General features: G+C 34.3%; 1 protein-coding gene across 1 annotated transcript in view; it reads left to right on the top strand.

Moving 5' to 3' along the window:
- Positions 1 to 19982, top strand: part of FAF1 (Fas associated factor 1) — a 173472-nt gene that overhangs the window by 73671 nt on the left and 79819 nt on the right. The window contains exon 8 of the mRNA XM_052800638.1: positions 13295 to 13381. Within this exon, the coding sequence (XP_052656598.1) occupies positions 13295 to 13381 (87 nt within the window). The remainder of the gene's footprint in view (positions 1 to 13294; positions 13382 to 19982) is intronic.

The following is a 19982-nucleotide window of genomic DNA, read 5'->3' as shown; positions in this document are numbered from 1 at the left end:
AGCTGCTTGTTAATAGTATAATCGGGCACCTTGTATGCATATACCTTAAATGTAGCAATATTAGTAACTATATTTGTAATTGATGTGTGTATGTTGACATTCTTAAAATACACTGTGCAGATTGTCTGCATAATTTTCTTTTCCATTGCAAAACTAATAGCCATTCCTTGGTTAAAGCAGAAATGAATTTTAGATTCTTTCTGAATATTGTTGATGTAAAGAAAAACCCCCAAAGAAGTGGTGATTTGGTAGACATGAAAATGAAATTGGAGGAAGTACCAAGAAATGTTTTTGTTAGTAGAAAGTTGACTAACAGCTCAGTAAACCTTGCTTCATAATTTATTTTAACTTGAATTCAGAATAATGTTAATAGAATATCTATTCAAACTCAGCCATGTAAAATAATTTATTAAATTCATACTTACAGTGACTGAGAAAGATATCACAGTTTACTTTAGTGTTGAGTTCATACTTAGTTCTCACATGTAAGAGTCTGCCAACTACCTGGTACCAACAACCTAGGTGAACCAAACAAGTCAACAGTTAAGTTATTGATGGGTTTCTGGGTAACCCATGTTCTCTTTTGTGTGGTGAAGATACCAGCAAGACTTTAGAGGAAATGCACTTTGCGCATAATTTTTCCTTTGGGTTACAAATGTGATTGCAAGGTGCACTGGAAGGTGCAATGCAAGTCACACTAATAGCTTTGTCTTGTTGCAACAGTACAGTATTGGTGAAATTAATATAATGCTCAAGACCTTTCAGATCTGTGATCATCTTCCTTTTTAGATGCATCTTGCTGGCTGGCAATGGGAATGAAAGGGCTGCAGAGAGAGCCTACCCATCTCTCTTCACTAAGCAGCAGGCTTGCTGTGATCTTTAAGTGTGAAAGTGGTGGAAAGACAGAAATAAAACATTGAAGTCAGAGGTATTGGAGGATTTCTCTACATGAAAGTACTGCACAACACTCTGCACAACTGTGGTACTTTGCTGCACAAAATTCACAGATTGAACTACTTTTTTCATATAATGTCTAAATTTGCAAATGTCTAAATTTGCAAATATTTTAAATTATTGACTATTTACAAAAATCTGAATAGATTTTATATTGTCTCTAGTAGCAATAAAATATGCTGTCTAATAAAAGAGGATTTTATCGATAGTCTAGAGACAAGTAAAAAACACATGACAAAATACTGATTTTGTGATGTTCTGTTCCTTAAACTAAAATCAGTAGGCTTATCACTTAAGATAAGGATTGTCTCTGAAGCACATGTGGTTTATGCATTTTCTAAGACTGAAACTGAGTCAGTTTTTATTCTGAAACATGTTTGGGTAGGAGTGGAGGAAGATACAGTTAGTCAATGAAATGTGTTAAGAAGCATATGTCTTGGTATCATAATGTGGGATTCGAGGGGGGCAGTAGGATTTAGTCTCTCATTGGAACGAAGATAAAAGAAATTTGGAAGAGGGAAGGTGGTTTGTTTTGTTTTCTTTTTCTTTCTTCCCCAGTATGAGTACGAATGGTGCTCTTTACTGTAATTAAATGCAGCAAGAATTGGCCATCTAACTTCCATTCATCTTATTAGTTCCTAAAATGACCATTTATTTTACCATTAATTGATATGACTGGTTACTTTTGAAATGCATGAAAATGCACAAGTAGGGAAGTGATGAAAGACCAATATATGTATTTATCATGCTTAGGCTGTTGCAAACCAGTTTCTTTTGAAATGAAGATGAGGGTGTTTGTCTTCAAATAAATTTGTCTACATTTTTCTTTTGTTCAGAACATGACAGCCATGAAAATGTAACAAATCTGTTTTCCACTACAAGAGTCACATCAACCAGCTCTTTCACTTTGACTGATAATTCAAACCCTAGAAATAATCTTTAAGGTCCTTATGAGTGGGAACCTGACTATATCCAAAATATTCACTATGCTGTAACTCATTAAGACAACTAGTTCCTTAAAAAGGAAACAACGCAGCCAATACAAGATAGAGGAAAGTACAATACAGACTTTTGCTGAAGAGTCCACACACTGATTCCTGACAAGTGGAACAGATTGAAAGACAGGAGCTGCAAAATTACACTTGTTTGTGCAGTAGTTTGAATACATGCACACGTGATATGGACAAGCTGGGATCAACCTAAGTAACTGGCGTGTACATTTTTTTCTTACTTCCCAGCCTTTGTTCATATTTTACCATTACCCAGTAGTGACAGTAGCTTCTCGTGAGTGAGAGATGTTGGGATGCACAGAAAGTGTATTTAGTAAGTTGAATTGTGTTTTCATACCAATTTTAAATAGCTTGGATCAAAGTTACTGCTCTCGGTCATGTCCTTAACTTCATAATCAGTAAGCGTCAAGGTGTATTTTTCCCTAAGTTACTGATTTAATCACCAAGATAAATTATTAGGATTATTTATTAAGTCTGCTAAGTATGCAATCCATATGAAATTACTTGTCCCTTGACTCCCGATGATCTCTTTCATCAGGTTAGCCCAGATACAAACTGTTACCCTGGTGCAGTCTTCTGTTGCATTTAGCAGACCAGCTGTTTCAACTACTGGTTTTCATATGGCTTTTGTTAAGTCCAAAGATCATAGAACTGATCTTAAGAATTATGCTTTTCTAATTTGCAGTGTTTTTCTTATCAGTGTTTCATGGTTTCTTCCTAGAGATATCCTAATTCAGCTTCTTTATTATATCTGTCTAGCTTCAGCTCTGTTACAGCCTTGTACGCTGCTGCAACGTACCATGCTTTGTGAAGCACTCTGAAATCTTCTGGAAGGTGGTAACTAAAAGTAACATTTTCTGTAGTGAAACTAAGGTCTCATTTTTCCTGCCGGATGCAGGATCTTGCCTGAGTATTGGCCTCCAGAGTTCGTCCCACTATTTTTAAGGGGGTCTTAAAATGTTAATTTTTAATGGCAATAAAATACCTGATGTTTGGCAATTTATCAACATTTTAGGACATAAAAGCAGCTGGAATTGGGACAGTAGCATTAACAATCTGTTTTGGTAATTTTCCTGTTTTTTACAGCAAACAAATATCCTTCCTTGGGGGAACAATATTAGAAACTGTATTTACCCTTTATATTTGAGTGCTTTGTCAAAAGAGCAGTTACCTCTTGATAGTGATCTGGTAATAGATGACTTAGTAGTAGTTGTCTGTTGTCTTTCATACTGTACATAAAGGTCAGTTAAAAGTTTCCACAGAGCAGTGCTTTTTCATTTAGGTTACTAATAAGTATATTTGCTCAAATGACCATTCCCACTGAATGGAAAAACAAACTAGGACTTCAAAATGTATCTTTTCTGTGTCAGTGCACTATATGTAGAACAAACAAACAAAAAACTTCAAGTATTATCATCAGTTTTATTTTGTTAGTAGAAGTCTTTAAGGCATTTTCAAACAAGTTCGTAAAATTGTTTTGGCAGTAAGTCTTTGTTGTTTGATCTCTTTTAACCCTAATCACATCTTCCTTTCAATCTCTAATGTCACAGCTAGCTCACACTCTAATTCTTTCATACCCTATTTCAACCTCATGCTTGTGTGCTGCCAAAATGATTTTTCTCTCTCTCTCTTTTTTTTTTTTTAAATACTCGTGTCTCTTGCCTCAATTTCTTAAGAATGTGTTTTCCCTTCTTCTTCTACAGGAATTTGTTTCTTCTTTTAACCTTCTATTAAAAAATTCAAAGGGTCATACGGTTTTAAGTTCAGAGGGGATTATCACAATTAGGTCTCCTAGGCACTACAAGCAATGAATAATAATAATTATGTAGGCTGAACCTTTGCACAGTGCAGGCCATATAGCAGCAATCAGTAACTTCTGCATCAAGTTCAGAAGATTGTAACTTGCATTTAGCAATAACTCTCTTCTAGAAGGACAGCTAATTTTAGGTATTTAAAGATGGAGATCAGCAAAGAGATTTCTTTATTCCACAAAATTAAAATGTGCACGTATGTTGGTAGAAAACTGAGGCATTGAGAAGTAAAACAACATTTTAAAGACAGTGAGAGTTGTATATAGAATTTGAATATAGCAAATAATATAATATAATATAGTGAATATACTTAACATTTGCCACTTGCTGCAGCCTGGGAAAAGGCCAGATCCAGAGCAGTGGCAAAAAGTAGTATCTTGTAGCTTGAAGAAAGCTCAAATTAATTCTCAAACCTCAAATGATGTCTGGGCAGGAGGCTGAGGCTGGGAAAATATCTTGCTAAATCTTTGAGGGAACATTTCATGTGCTTGGAACATCCATCTTTTCAGATTATATTGTAGGTATAGATACATATTGCATGAGGCAATCAGAAGTTCACATGTCAAAAGATTCAGTAAAGTTTAGTTGAAGCCTTGCTTTTATTTTCTGTTTCAAAATTTGCAGGTTTTAACCACAAAAATATACTAGTATTACCCAGTGGACCATTTTATTGTAGGTTGTGGTGTTAAGATACTAACTTGGCACCAACCCATTAAAAAAAGGTCAAATGACATCCAAGAAGGGTTGGTGTAAAAGAGGTTTAAAATATGAGGTCCAATGAATGAAATAGAGGATAACAAGGTATTAATAATTGTGAAATCTATGAAAGTAATTTATTCACAATGTTATTTCTATTGCTGAAAGGAAACTGTCAAATGCTGCTTTACAAGCATTTACAAAACGTAATGAATTTTAAATGTCATTACATTTAATGAATTTTTAAATCATCTGGTGATTCCTAAAGTGGATGGGCTTCTGATAACAATTTCTAATTAAGAAAAATTTCTAAATTATTCTATTAAGTGTTACAGCTCAGAAATATAATTGTTCAATGAGGCTATAAAGTGAGTAGGTAGTGTCTCTGAGGGTGCCTTTCTCTCAACTGTAGAACAAGTAGACAGAATGTGGCCAACTAGCTTAGGAAAAAAACAGTTTATTTTTTGAATTTAGGACATTTAAAGTTTGCCAATAGTATTTCACAGAAGTAATTAGGACTATCTGTAGTCCTCATGAATTTACATCAGTGAAATGGAATTAACATTTTTGTTTTGGATTTTGTTTGATGGCTCACTATGATGGGTATAAATCTGGGGGAATGAGGCTATAAGTGCTTAGTTGGGGAGTAAAGAATCCATATGCCTTTCTGGAAGTGGTACTGGTGAGTCTGTCCTCATACCTAGTATCTTATTTTCCTAAATGAGGTGGATTTTGCTAAAATGTTATGGTGAATCATCTCTCTGTTAAGTTTATTATCTGTTTACAGATTCTTTCTCCTGCAAATTTTCCTCTGTACCCCATTTTAAAATACATAATAGCAAAATAATTCATAAACTTTGCATTTACTTATTCAGCCACTTAATCTTTCTTAGTAGTTACCTGTTTCTCCTTGCCTCATCACTCAAATTGGAAATAGTGTGAATTATTTATGTTAATAATCCCTAGGTATATGAAGCTCTTACTCCACCTTTCCAACGATGAGAGGCAAAATTCATGTACTTCAATCTCTTTTCTAGATACTGAAATTAAAGAATGGGAAACATCAAAAAATGTATTTGCTGGTTTTTGCTTAGTGTTTAATGTGACTTAATCTTCTTTGTTTGAACTCTTACCAGCAAAATGTCACAAATCATACATTATTTTCCAGACCTAAGTTAATTTGAATGGTTACATAATGAATTCAACAAGCTTTGTAATGAAGATATTGGCACAATATTTACTGAGTGCTACAGTACAATACAACCCATTTTTAACAGTAGTTTAAACTGGGTTTATTTTGGTACAATCACTGTTTCATACACTCTGAAGTGAAAGTTGGATGCATTAGTGGCTTTTCTGTACATAAAATGTGTTTAACTGCAGGCAAGTGGTACACGAAAACTTAGCAGAAAATTTTCTACTTATCTTTTTGTGTTGTAACTTGCTGATGAATTCTGCTTTGTATGTGGCTGATGTACAGTGGACATTCAGGTTCTCTTGGGGTCCTTTAGGAAGGTTTGAAATTGCATATTGTTTTTTAATTTGAAAATTAAACAGTCCTAATTAGAGAGAAGAGAATAGTATTTTCAGGAGGTATACAAGTTTCAGTGCTTTTATTTGTTTCAGTTTTACTTGTCATGATAGAATAAGCAAGTAATGTATTTCAGACTTGAATTAAAACCAATTATGTTAGAATTTAATGCATTTTTATTCTGCATTAAACAAGAAAAGAGGTTTCAAAGCTTTAGCCTATTGAAGGAGAAAACTTAATAAATGCAGACTAGAATCTTTTCAGAGGTATTAAAAGCAAAAATAGTAATTTAAAGAAAGAGCTGTGAAATAAAAATTATTTAGAGAATGTATTGTAGTAAAACATATTTGAGTTCTTGTGTATTTCATAAAAGTGCTGAATCACAACTGACTTTTGTCTGGCAAGCTTGGGCAGGAGAGACATTCTTTTGCATTCCGCATAGATTTTAAATATTTAAGTTGGAAGTATATTTTTTTCCTTTAGATTACAACAGAGTGAATTGAATATATGTGCAAATATAAATAGTTGTTTTAGCATAGTGAGTCTTCCTTGGAGAGTTTCAGTGGTATGAAATTCTTGAGAAGCAGATGCCATTATTTAAAAATAGCCCGATTCTGACATCTTAATTCATTAATTGAAAACATTCCATGATTTAAACTTCAGTCAGCTGCTAGAAGGAGAGGTCAGTTGTCATTTGATGTCTTTAGAATTCTGTTATTGTTTCAAAAGTAAAGCTTACACTAAAATTAAAATTTGCTGATTTAAATAACCTTCATTCTTTATGTTTTAATATATTTTATTATATTGTGTATTGGAGATACAAAAAGGCAATCAAAATTGTGAGTGGAGCAGACTTATACCATTCCCCTCAAATGAATCTTGCATAAAGTGACCTGAGAGTTCTGGTTTGGGTGCCAATGTTAGTCGTTGTTCATACAGTACATTACTTGCTATATATGAATATATCCTACTTGTGTGTTGCTGGCTAAAAATTACTGCACTTGTCACTTTTAAAAGTTAAGAAATTCAGTTTCTCATTGCTGATAGCCTTTTCCTTGTAAAATGCAAAATACTTTTTCTCTGCTATGGGAAAATTTTAAATATGGATCACGTATTTTTGTTTTTCATTTTCTTTCCTGACTTCTTCCGTTTCTGTCCTGTGTCTTTACTATTACTATGGACCAAATCTATTGCAATAGATTGTGGCAGAGATGCTGATTCAGAAATTCTTTCTCTCTAGTTTTACATCTCTATATTTTTAGTAGTTCTTGTTAGTCTGTAGTTAACTGAAATTACCCTTTTATCTGACCCATCTTTGTGTTCATAACTATTGATAACATCATTATCCTTTCAGTTCACCACTTTATCACCTTTGATGCTCCACTATGCTTAGAGTCCCTGCTTCCCATGTATTACTGCTAGATTCCCAACGCTCTTTGCTATCTGTCATTGGAATTCTGTCTGGTGGAGATGTTAAAGGCTTTCGTCTATAATCTTGAAGACTATTGCTTCAGCTGATTTTTGTTTCCTTTCTTTCCATCTTTCTTCACCAAAATGCTTTTGCTTACTTTGCATTTCTTTCTGTCATTGCCTTAGCCATATTGTTGCTGTCCCCTGAAAATTTGGCTTCCTTGTCTTGGCTTCTTCTCTGTTACAATGTCAAAGTCAAGATTTTCATTTTACTATCAGTGCCCCATGCAACCTTGTTCTGTCTGCATCTGATCTCATTTCCCCGTGTCCCCCAACTCACATTCCACATTCCTCACAGTCCTCTGACTTTATTGCTCCTTTTGTCTGCCTTTCATGCACTCATTTTTGCACTGTCTTTCATGCTGCCTATGTGCCTGGAACAGTCTTTAGCATCTCAGCCAATTTACAGCTTTGCATAAATTATATTTAATAATAAGACTAACAAAAGTTCATTATCTACATTATTTCAATTAACTTTGTACCTGCATAAGCGGAAAACAGCCTGAGGGAAACTACTGTTAAACTTTGTTGTGATTTGTTGTGATTCAAAGATACAGATTCAGGCACGACAGTTCTTTGATGATTCAGCATAATAGTTAATTTTTTTAGCAATTTGGTAGGTGTTAGATTTTTTTTTTTAAATGGTAGATTTCAGATTTTTCTAATTCAGAAATAAGAAAATAGCTACTTATTCCTGGCAAGTGAAACCACCAAAGGGTCGTCATCATCCCATTGCCTGGTACAGACTTCTTGCCCTGTGATACATTTTACTTCATTTTATCCTTACTAATACAGATGTGGAAGGGCTTTGAATGTTGGATTAACTTCATATCTACAAAGTGTATCTTTAGTGTTTAACCTTCCTATTAAAGCAAGGTACTCATCTGCTTAAAAAAAAACAGTGAAAGATAAGAAAGTAAGACTCTGCCTATATCTGGGAAGTTTTCTCAGTGTGTTGACTACTTTGACGTATGGGTTTTCTTAAAATACTAGAAGTTGTTTCATATTTTAACTCCCTTCTAACACCAGTGAAAATAAGCCTAAGGTAAAACTTCATATGCTTTTCCAGCATCAGTGTATAGCTGCAAAGCAGGGCATTCTGCAGGAATTACACATAATTTTCCAAGTAAAATTGTATCTGAAATATCTAGGGGATTTTTTTTTTGTTTAAATGGTTGTATTGATACTGTTCACAGCTGAGTTGTGGAACCAAATAGATGTCCCTTTAATTTGTTTTCAAATGATCGTATATTCTGGAGATTATAATCTGAAGGGTGGCTGCCATAGTAATGTGCCAGTCACCATGGCATCTGAGCATTGTGAAAAGAAATTCTGGGCTGCACAAAGACAATGCCACCAATTAGTATTTCAAACTGATCAAAGGTGGGGGACCAAAAAGTTTGCCAATAAATGTAGCTCAGTGGATGGCACTAGGAGTTAGAGTTTGCTTTACACAAATCTATAAAGATTTCAGTCCTCCTATCAATATCGTGTGAATTTATAAATAAAAGCCTTAAGACAGGCTTTATCCATTTACTATGCTAACTTTTTTCAGTTGCATGAGGAGTATGGCTGTAGGTTTTTATTTCACTGGCCTAGTAAAGAAGCAGTTTATAGTTCTGCTTTATACAGATCTTCAGAACTTTTTCCTCCTTATGGAATTTTTAACTTTAAACTGAAATGAAGTCAGCTAATGAAGAAACAGGGGTTTCTGTTCTCGATTGGTAAATATTCCTAGTCTCTAAAACTTTTGCTGTCTGCTCACTTAATACTATTCTAATTATCAAACAAACCTAAAATTAAGTAGTTATTTAAAAGCAAGCTTATTTTATCTTAAATAATTGATTGTGGCTTGTTGTTTGAAAGAGGACTACTTTGGCATGAATTCCAAATCCAGTTATGATCTTAACTCAAGCAGTTTGTTTAATCAAACATTACTCTAATAAGTCTTACATGGTCCCCTACCCGACCAGGCCTGTCTATAACAACTAGTTTATTCTGCGACGAGTTGCTCAACAGATGTCATTCTGGTAGAATAATGCAGCAGAATACTTGTGCGTTGGCTAAAATTACTTCAACTTTGATCACTTTTGTCCAGCACATCAGTCTGGCATTGTGCTTTATACCAACAAAACACTTTACTCCGAGCATGCCTTTCAAGCTTAGAATAGCAGAGGAATGTTATTGAATTCAGTGGAGTTACAGATGAGTTAATGAAAGAAGGGAAATACTGTTTTTTTCATAATGCCTTTCTGTTGTACTTTGGAATTAAAACGGAATTTGAGGAATGTGACTTCTGAGTTATTTATTTTTACTTCTGAAAGCTTTTTGAAAACAATATTATGTAGTTGCATTGATCCCACATTTCTGTAAATGAGTTTCACCTTTTATTTCAAAATAGAGTTTTGTATTTTGAAAATAACATTAATAAGACTTTTTTGATATGTAATTGCAGAACAGTTATCTCACAAGGACAGTTTGTCCTGGTTTTTAATGAAAAAAACTAAAATTGCAAGAACCGTGTTCTTGTGATCACAGATCAGTATTGTTACATTTTGATGGGCTGTTGTGGGGTCAGTACGGAGTAATGACATCTCTTTACCTTGATACTACTGCGAAACGAATACTGCACAGCAGGCTACCTTCTTGTTAAGAAGCAGTGAAGAAAGGCTGTTTGTTTTGAACAGTACGAATGAGATCATATACCAACTTCTATAGAGTTTGGTCTTCCATAATTCCATTTTTCACAGGTGCATGTGTGTATACACGTGCACATGTATATAAGAATATACCATATATAGGTGTATTTATATTTTTTAAAGCATGACAACATGCTTGAATATGAGGAAGCACTAATATGAATCCACTTTAATTGCTAATAAATACTTCAGTATAGTGTGTCTAAAACAAAAGTGTTCTTGGTTTAGTTTTTGTAATTAAAATATAGTTGTAAATTTTTTTAATTTGAAACAAAGTTACCAGATCAATCTCCCTGCAAAAACTCCTGAACAAAACCAATATTAACATAAAGGCTATTGGGTGTACATGTAATTTACCAGTTTTATGAAAAAGGAGAGAGATCTTAATGATTCTAAAACATACAATAAATCTAAAGCTGAGCTGAAAATCCAACCCAGCTATATGTTATGATACTGAAATGTCCAGATGAGGAACCCACATGGCCTGACTTTCATCCTTTAGTGAGCTGTAGAACCAGAGTTGGAAGTAATGTATCTTGCTGTTGGATAATAAATTGAAGCCATTGTTTTCCTCTCATCTGTGCAGAATATTTATATTTGTAAAGCTTTAAACTGATAGTATTGAAATTATCTGCATAGCCTAGTTAACACTAATAATTCATATTCCCATGCCAATATATTAAATTTGTCCAATGTGAAGCAGTTCTTCACTGTTTTTACTAAGGGGCACTTTATTAGTATGAAATAATGCTGCTACTACTACTACAAGTAATGAGAACAAGCAACGATAATTGAATGCAGGATTGGAGAACTGGAAATACAATAAGAGCACTGTACTTCATGTTTGCTCTCTATATGTCCTGAATTTTCTCAGTAGTGTTTATTTGTTGGCAAACTCATGCAGCAATGCCATGAAGAGTCTTTTGAAGAATGTTGCCCAAATCAACATTTCTGAGCAAGCGCATGTGTGGAAATCCCTGCTCCCTCCCTTAACCCCCCCCCTTAGGATATTTACAATGATTAGAACTGTTCTTTTACTGCGTAATGTCTGCACATGTATCCTTCATTCACATATTAATGTGCTTGAACTATGTGCAAAATTTGAAAGAAAGGGTCCATGCAGCACTTCTCTCTAAAGATGATCCAGAGAAAAAGAGCTTTGGTGCTGTGTCATTATGCAAACACATTTTTAAATTAATACCTACTGCCAGATGTTGCATATACATTCTGTACTAAAAATAAATGACAAATTTTGAGGGAACATATGCACGCTCCATATGTTTATGTTACCATATTACCTTACCGTGTATTCAAAACTCAGTTATGCTTCTGTGATGAAGCTATGGCAAGTAGTGATTAATAGGTAGGGTCAAATCATATAAAAAGCCTGTAGAGTGGATCACTTTGTTTTATTGCATTATCTCCCAAAGAATGGTAGTTTAGAATTACCTTTCATTCATTTCTTGAATAGAAAACCTTTAAATATATGGATTATGTTAGTATTTCTCATTTTGACAAATTTCAGCTTTTTTTTTTTTTTTTTTTTTTTAAACCATTTTTCTGTTCAGAGGAAGTTGTTAACTTAGGGTACGTGTGCTAGACTGCAAGCAAGGTGCTGGCTCAAAGATCTGTTCTGCTGACAACTATATATAATTTTTTTCAGTTCACAGAATTTTTAGTAATACTTATAGCAGAAGTTAGAATACAATTAATTGTTTCTTTCCAGTTGACAAGTGAACAAATGAAAAGCTAAAGGCGGCATCAGAGGACAGGTTTTGGAGTAGTCTTGGCATTTGCTTTACGTCAAATCTTATCAATCTGCCTTAATATCTTTTGTTTTAATGTGTCAAACACTTGGTTCTTGTGTCTGTTAGTGTTAGACTGTACAGCCCTCTTAAAGTTGGGAATGGGACACAGAACTTCTGACTTCCTCAGTTATTCTGTCTAGCAAATGGTCATGTGAAATATTAGTAAAATGTATCAAACCTTACTTTTACCTATTTGAGAATGTTTTTCTGGATGTAATATAGGCTGTTGAGATCTGTACTTGGAAACTAACATAGAGCTGTGAAGATATGGGAGGACTTTTATTCCCATGTAGCAGTTTTATGGAAGACACACCAAAAGCCAACACTGCTTGCTGTAAGCATTTTATTGTTCACAGTTCTGGTCCAGCTGGGCAATATTTACATGTCCTGGTTGCTTGTGCAGTCTTTACATTCAGGTGTAAGATATTATTCAGAATTTGAGATATCACTCTCTATCCCAAGTATAAAAATACATCTTTTTGTGATTTAAATAATTGCTTATCACAAAATCTCTGATAAAACATGCTAGCTTTTTTATCTGTGTTAATGTTTTTGTGGAAAGAGTTTTGTAACTCTTGTATTTTGCAGTATTATTCTGTATTCAAAATTTTCAACTCTTCTTTTCCCCCTCCCTTCCTCTGGACAACCATCATGTGAGATGATTAATGGTAGCGACTTGTATTTTAATAGCATGAGGAAAGAGTTGATGTAAAAATTAGTTTATTTGCATTTTGTTAATAAATGTTTGAAATGTGTTGTCTTAATTGGAAATGTGCTTGCTTATTCATATTTTCATGTTTAATATACTTGCTTTTAGTTTTGGATTCCATTTAAGAAACTTCATGCAAAACTAGTTGCATTTATTACTGCATTAGATGTAGCATGAACCTAAAATTTTCAGGTGAAACAGAATACACTATCTAGCAAAACCTGTAACAGAATTTTTGTTATTACTTTCTGCTTCCCTTCAGTTTGTTCAGTATTTTGTAATACTTTTTTACTGTGAAAATTCGTATTATGAATTGTTTTACACATTTATGATGCTGAAGTAATAATGAATCATTATGAATTATAATTGATACATTTTTAAAAAATTTTTTTTCTTTAACATAGTTTGTTCAGTTGCTTTTGGCAGTACTGTGTGTAAACCTATGGAACAGATCTGAATCTTTGAGTGTTGGAGGAACCTGGTTTACAAAAATTAGAAAAAAAATCAATATAAAAAGCTTGGGATTATGATTAAAATAATGCGATTTGCTTGTATTGCTTTTGTTAGAGTAAGTTCTGATTTTTTTTATTTTTATTTTTTTACTAGGTAAAGCGGAATGTGTATGACCTAACTAGTATCCCTGTCCGTCACCAGTTATGGGAAGGCTGGCCTCCTTCAGCCACAGATGACTCAGTAAGTAGCTTTGGTTCTCATTTCATTTCTTCCTACAAATAGCTGATTTTACTTGGATTTTTGATTGGAATCACCCAACAGCTTTTACAGTCTCATATGCAGTAACTAAACATTACACATACTTCAGAGCTTTATCTTGAAAGATACAAATACTAAAGTATTGGATTACTGAAGCACATGGAAATTATTCATGTGTATCAAATTCAGTGCATGTTTTAGATGAGAAGGAGACATGTTCCAAGACTGAAGCAAAACTGCCCAACATTTTGGAAGTTGAAAAAGTCTATCGCAGTGATTGAACTTCAGGAAGAAAGTCTGGGTTTTTACATGTATTCTGAGTGCACATGCAAATATTTTACTCAGTAGTGTATGTTAGTTAGTTCACCAGCATGCTTAAGCCTGGGTCTAGCTTTAAGCAGGAGTTATTCCTGTTGAAATCAGTAGAGACCTTCACTTGCTTTTAAAGTGTCTACTTTGGTTCTTGCTGGACCAGTAAGAATTTATGGATATTTGCAAGATTACATTTTGAAATAGTAAATAATATGTATACAGTACAATATGTATTCAATTTTCAAACGTATGTTGCAGGTTTTAGAATTGCCATTATTTAGAAATGGAGGGAAATCTTAGCTGAGATCAGTATGAACCCTCAGTGACAGAATCAGCTAACTGTGAATTGCCTACAAACTCATGAAATTGTGGGACTTAACTGCAGAATTCCATTAAATGTTAGACTTGCTTCCTTGCATGGTTGTCCCTACAGTGTGTTTTACAGCATGTCCTTCAGTTTTGCTCAGATAATTTTCTTCTGGTAGTATGTTCCCAATGCCAGCTAGTGAGGTCCACCTTTACTTAAACAAAAAAAGAAAGAAACAAAACAACCAGCAAAACCAAAAAAACCCTAAAAGGCTGAAATAATTATGTAATCATGTTGTATGTAGATTGTGTGACCTGAGAAAAATGTAGAAAAATTAAGTATTTCTATTTTTATGAAATCATTCATTTAAACTAGGGGTTGAACCTGAGTATTCTACAATGTGAAAATGGAATTGGGATTTGCTTTCTCTACATATTACCATTATCTTCAATGCATTACTTTTCTGTCCATTTCTACTCTTTTCTTGTAAAGGGAGAATTGCTGTTTGTATGATAAGAGTGCTGCTTTTCTTGCTCTGGGTAAAGGATTTATGCCAGTCAAAAAAAAAAAAAAAAAGCAAAGACTATCTGATTTTCTAATATACTTGTAAAATATGGCTGTGGTAGTGTTTGCAGAAACAGTAGTTAAGTTTGAGAGAGGTGGGTAAATCTACATCCATATATTCAGGAGCATATCTGAGATGATAGATGTAAGATCTGAAATAACAGCATGGTGTCATGTGGTAATTACAGTCTTTGAAATGTGGATCCATTTTAACATTTTATTAGTTTACATTAGCCCAAAAAAGAATTGGAAACTCAACACTTCTAATCCGTTTTCCCACAGCTGTTAGGTTTTCCTGTATTTTCCCCCCCCCTTTCTTTTGAATAGGATACTTCACATATGTAAAACTCATAAATCTGTTTTAAGTCTGTTTTTACAAGTGACATTGTTGCAGGTGAATTTTTCCCCTTTTCATCTTTAATGAAATTGGTGAATGTTGAGTCATCTGCTCCAAAGCAGGAGAGCCCTCAAAGCTCACTGCTCGAGTCTGGTGGAGCTGAGACTCGTCAGCTGTGTAAACAGATTTGAATGTGTTACCAACAAAAATAGAATTAATTTCTGTCTAAAATTAGAGGCCACAGCTTACTATTTATAAAGATTTAATGTTAGCAATGACTGCCTATGGTTCTGTGATCTAAACATTTTTTTCCTTTGCAAATTAGAAATATTCAGTAATAATTACTTTAGTAATTATTCATGATGTCTTTAGTTCAGTGGCAAGTTTTTAAAATCACTTTTTCCATCATGAGTTTTTAATTTGCTGTATTGTATAGTACTCTGTTGCAATTAAAGAGTTAAAAAAAGACTTGATTAAAATACTTTTGCATTTACAAGTTATGCAGCATAAGAAATACTTTGTAATACCACAGGAGGTTTTTTCAGTGCAGTTCTCGTTAACCTTTGGCTTAGCAAACAGGACAACTAAATAGACTTCGCATAATTGGATTCCTGTATCATCTTGAGTCTCTTATGAACCTGGCAGACTACAGTCTTCTGACATTATCAGGAAATTTAGTGGAGTCAGTAGTCATTTAAAACATTGTTGCTTCATCTCCCTTCAGAGTTAAGATATGTTCTCTGCTTGTACTATCTAATGAAATATGGGATACTGTATGAATTGTCAATAACTCTTTCAGATCCTTTTGCACACTTTCACCAGGGAAATGAGTATCAAAACCTCCACATGCAGGAGAATGTTTTCATGCTGTGACAGTTTGATTGTGGGAAACAAGGCATACGTAGTCTGTGGAAATCTCATTTCACCATTCTGCAAGGACATACTTTTAGCTTTTATTGTGCCTGAATAATTTTAACACCACGAATTATATCTGTTCTGCTCGTTGAAGTTCAAACAAAGTAAATGTATGAGTTTTAAATCATCCTTTTTTTTAACAAGTTTATGCAAGTAAAACTTTAATTATATTAAAGGCTTAATTTATCTATTTTTGGGTATATATCATCAACTGATAGAATGAAGTCTTGAAAATTATCCTAGAAAATAAAACCATAATTATAATTTGATATAAATAGATTCACAGTTTGTTCTCAATTTTTATTTTGGAATTTGTAACAACCTTAACATTACTGAGTTTGTAAAATGAGAACCAAGCCAGAATAATTTACTAAAATTTCTGAAATGTATTCCATTTCTCTCTGCTATATTGGCTGAACTTCTAAACTTCCACTGGTAGTTACTGCTATTGCCAAGTGGAATGAGCAACCTTCAGATATGTGTGCGTTAAAAAAAAGAATCTGAGATCAGTTGTAGGTGATGTTTTAGTTACAGTTTTTACATGGAAGCATTGTGATTTTATTTATATAAGTACAGATGACTTTTTGGATATTAGCTTTACACATGTATGTTTGAGGTGAAACTTTTTTCCCCTGTGAGGTCACTGGTTTTTGATTTTTATTTCGGTAGGATGAATTTTTGTCCCTGATGTTTCTGTTGATTTTTGGTGGCATAGAACAGCAAGACCCAATATGAGAAGGAGGAGAGAGAGAGAGGTTGCTTTTCTGCTGCTTTTGTTCACAGTATTTAAGCTAAAACTTTTTTCTTAATTGGTTCATTGTTTTAAGTCATTTCAGCATAGCGATGAGAAATGCCTGCTTCTTCATAAGTAATGACAGTGAGCTTGTCAAAATGGAATATATTTCTGCATTAAAAAGATGTGAAAGTTTTAGGATGAGGTTTGAGGGGGGAAAAGGGGAGAGAGACAAAGACAGAAGATGAAGTGCCCTGTGTTTTAACTGTGCCCTCGCACGCAGATCCCGTACAGAGGAACTCAGCATCCATCCTTCCACCTACTGCAGGTAACGCTTTGTTTGCCTAAGCAGTACGGTTGGTCAAGACCTTGTATTCTCACTTCAAGACAAGTAACTGTACTTCATTGTACAGATAAGCTGTTGGATATTAGTTTAGGCAGAAGTAGGTCTATGCTGACAAGTTACTAGGCTGCACTGCTGAAGTCACATTTGAGATGTGACACGTGTGTAGCCACTAACGTGTTGAGGTTCTGCATCATCCCTTGTGAACATGACCACCTTCAGTTCTGTGATGGCTGTAGCAGATATGGTTGATGTTCCTTAGCTGAATTTAATAAAGACTTCTAGGTTATAATCAAAATACTCAAACACTTATGTATTATCTAATTAGCACTGCTGTTATATTTAGCTATTTCATTGAGAAGTACTAAGCACAGTCTGTCTGCACAGATAGAAATTAAGAATGCTGGTAAATAGTGTTCTGGTACAAAGTGAAACCATTGATGACACTTTTTGGCTGATCTCCAGATTTTTGAAGAGGCTGAGTATTAAGCATTTGAGTAATTAGTATTTGGGAGTATTTATTTTTTTTCCCTTTCCAGGTCTTAGAATTCTGAACAGGAAGTTCATTACCACATGCTGTTATTGTGATATGAAAACAAGTTGTGAAGTTTACATACACTGGCTGTTTAATTGTAATGAATGCCATGTCTGCATTTACTGGATCTTTCGGAATTTTCCCCCTGAAATTGATATGACTAAAGAATGAATAGTCCTGACAGAGAAAGTGCCTATTAATCGGAAGCATAAATTGACTATATTTTAATTAAAATATGTACATCATTAGAAAATACTTAACTATTTTTTTTCTGTGTAAGAATATCATAATTATAATCTGGATTGTCTGTAATGTTAATTACTTTGTATGTTATTTTCCTTCTGTGGTTCTCGTCAATTGCTTGCAGTAGAGTAGTAGAGTAGATCTGGCAGGATCCTTTTAATTTAGATGCTTAGAAGAATACTTGCAGTCTGTTTTGTTATGTGGGTTCAGGAATATGGTGAAGTTTCAATTTAACATTTACAGTATAATCCCAATTTAGTAGTGAAAATCGTTAGACAGTACCCAGTCTTGGAAGTTCATGGTAATCTATGAAGCAGCACATTCATCATCATTAAGAAATAGAAAAGTAACTGAGTAATTTAATAAACAGTTCCTAAATGTCTTTATTTTTGATAACCTTCTGACTTTGACTTATGGCTTGCTTGGATGTTTTTTTGTGGATGAAAGTATGATGAATTATCATGTTCTTTCCCCAGAATAAACAAGGGGGTTACAGTTGTTCCTTCACAAATTTTTTGTTTTACCCCACCCTCTTGTCTATTTTCTATTTATAAAAATTAAGATAAAGTGATTGGAATTAATTTCATTTATGTAAAATTACCATGTCAGGGGCTATCAGTTTTGTGTTATGTTTGTACTTTTTCATCATAAGATAATTTATTTAGGGTTGTCCAATTCTAAAACATAAAATAACTCAATTGAAGTGATCTACACCTATCATATTGCTTTTGGGAAGGGTTTATTTCCTCACTGTGTGGTAATGAGTCTTACGGAAGTGCAAGAAGTGCACACTGGAGAGCAAAACCCATTGTATCATTATATTAAAAATAAAAGTCAGTCTAGTAGCTATGATTTAAAACAAAACAAAACAAAAAACAAAAATCACCCCACCCCCCCAAAAACCCACAACCTTTCAGTTTCCAGTATTCTTAACCATCTTGTGTCCTGATGGGGAAAAGAACATTTGTCATGTTCTGCTCACACTTCTGCTTCTTGTGGTCCGGTTTTAATGTTGTTATTTTTTCAGTTGTTAGAGATCCTGGAAATTAAGGAAATGGGAAGTGCACTCTGATTCTGTTTGTTGTAAGGATATTTGGATGGCAGTAGCCATGATCGCAGAAATCTAGGGAAAGGAAGATCACCTTTCTTAGTTACCATAAAAAGACTTCTAGTTTTTATAACTCATTTCATCCATGAATTTAAATGGTCAATAAAATCATAGAATTTTAAGGCTGATCTCATGTTTCTTATGGGGAAGAGCAGCAAGATTGATTTGGACATACAGAGGTATATTGGGAGTTAGTGAGGCAGTAAGAGTCTGTTTTATGACTGTTCTGGTGGCCCAGTTTATTGTCACCAATTAAATAGAAATTTCATCTTTGAGAGCAGGTGCTTCTGTTAGTCTCGTATCTTTTGGGGAAGGAAGAGACTTCGAAGAAGTGTGTTTGGAGGGGGGTGCAGTTGACTTTACTGCATGTATAATCCAGTATTTTCATAACCACAACTTCTCTTAGAGCATTGATGTTTTTTCTGAGACAGTCCTCCCATCTGAAAGTACAGAGCCTTTCTTCAGCAGAGCAGGTCCACATGGAGCTTTTTTAGTGTGCCATGGAGGGCTTAAGGAGAATTCCCATAAACAATGTACAAGGCAGGTAGCATATCCAAGCTTGTGTCCTGGATTCTTTTTCTATCCAGACCAGTGGTTCCACTTGCTGTTCAGAAGTGTAATTAAAAGGACTCAAGTTTCCTCATTAGATATTGAGAGCTTTCATACTGGTTTCAGCATATCCCAGGTTTGCTCTGCTGTCCTCTGTTGGCTGGTGATGATGCCTTGTGTTCTACAGAAAGATTTTTATAACTGTTACTGAAACTTTACTGCTTTTAGAGAATAGAGTCTCTGGCTTTATCTGAGATGCCAGTTGCTCTTTGTAATGAAGAATAACTGCTGTCACGTAGATCATCATGGGGGGTTTTGGTAAGTTTTTACTGCTGCTTTGTTAAAAAGGAAAAAAATCCAACTGTGTTTGGTTCATGTTTGAATATGGCTTGGTTTTTGTTACCAGTTCTTGGTCATAACCAAGCAGAGCAAGATAAGGATGTCCTTGCGTTACTTGGCATGCACACAGACTAGTGCTGATGCTGAATTATTTGTTTAACTAAGGGAAGGCACAAGGCAAGGAAGGAAGGAAGGAAGGATGCTGGTGTTAACGTACCTCCTGTGTCCCATGGATCTCTGTGAGGTCACTTGCCTTTCTGAGCCACAGAATTTGCCTGTTCTGCCCTGACCACTGGGT

Source organism: Harpia harpyja, chromosome 11 (genome assembly GCF_026419915.1).
Source record: "Harpia harpyja isolate bHarHar1 chromosome 11, bHarHar1 primary haplotype, whole genome shotgun sequence".
Taxonomy (NCBI): Eukaryota; Metazoa; Chordata; class Aves; order Accipitriformes; family Accipitridae; genus Harpia; species Harpia harpyja.
This window is presented reverse-complemented; position numbering and strand designations above follow the sequence as displayed.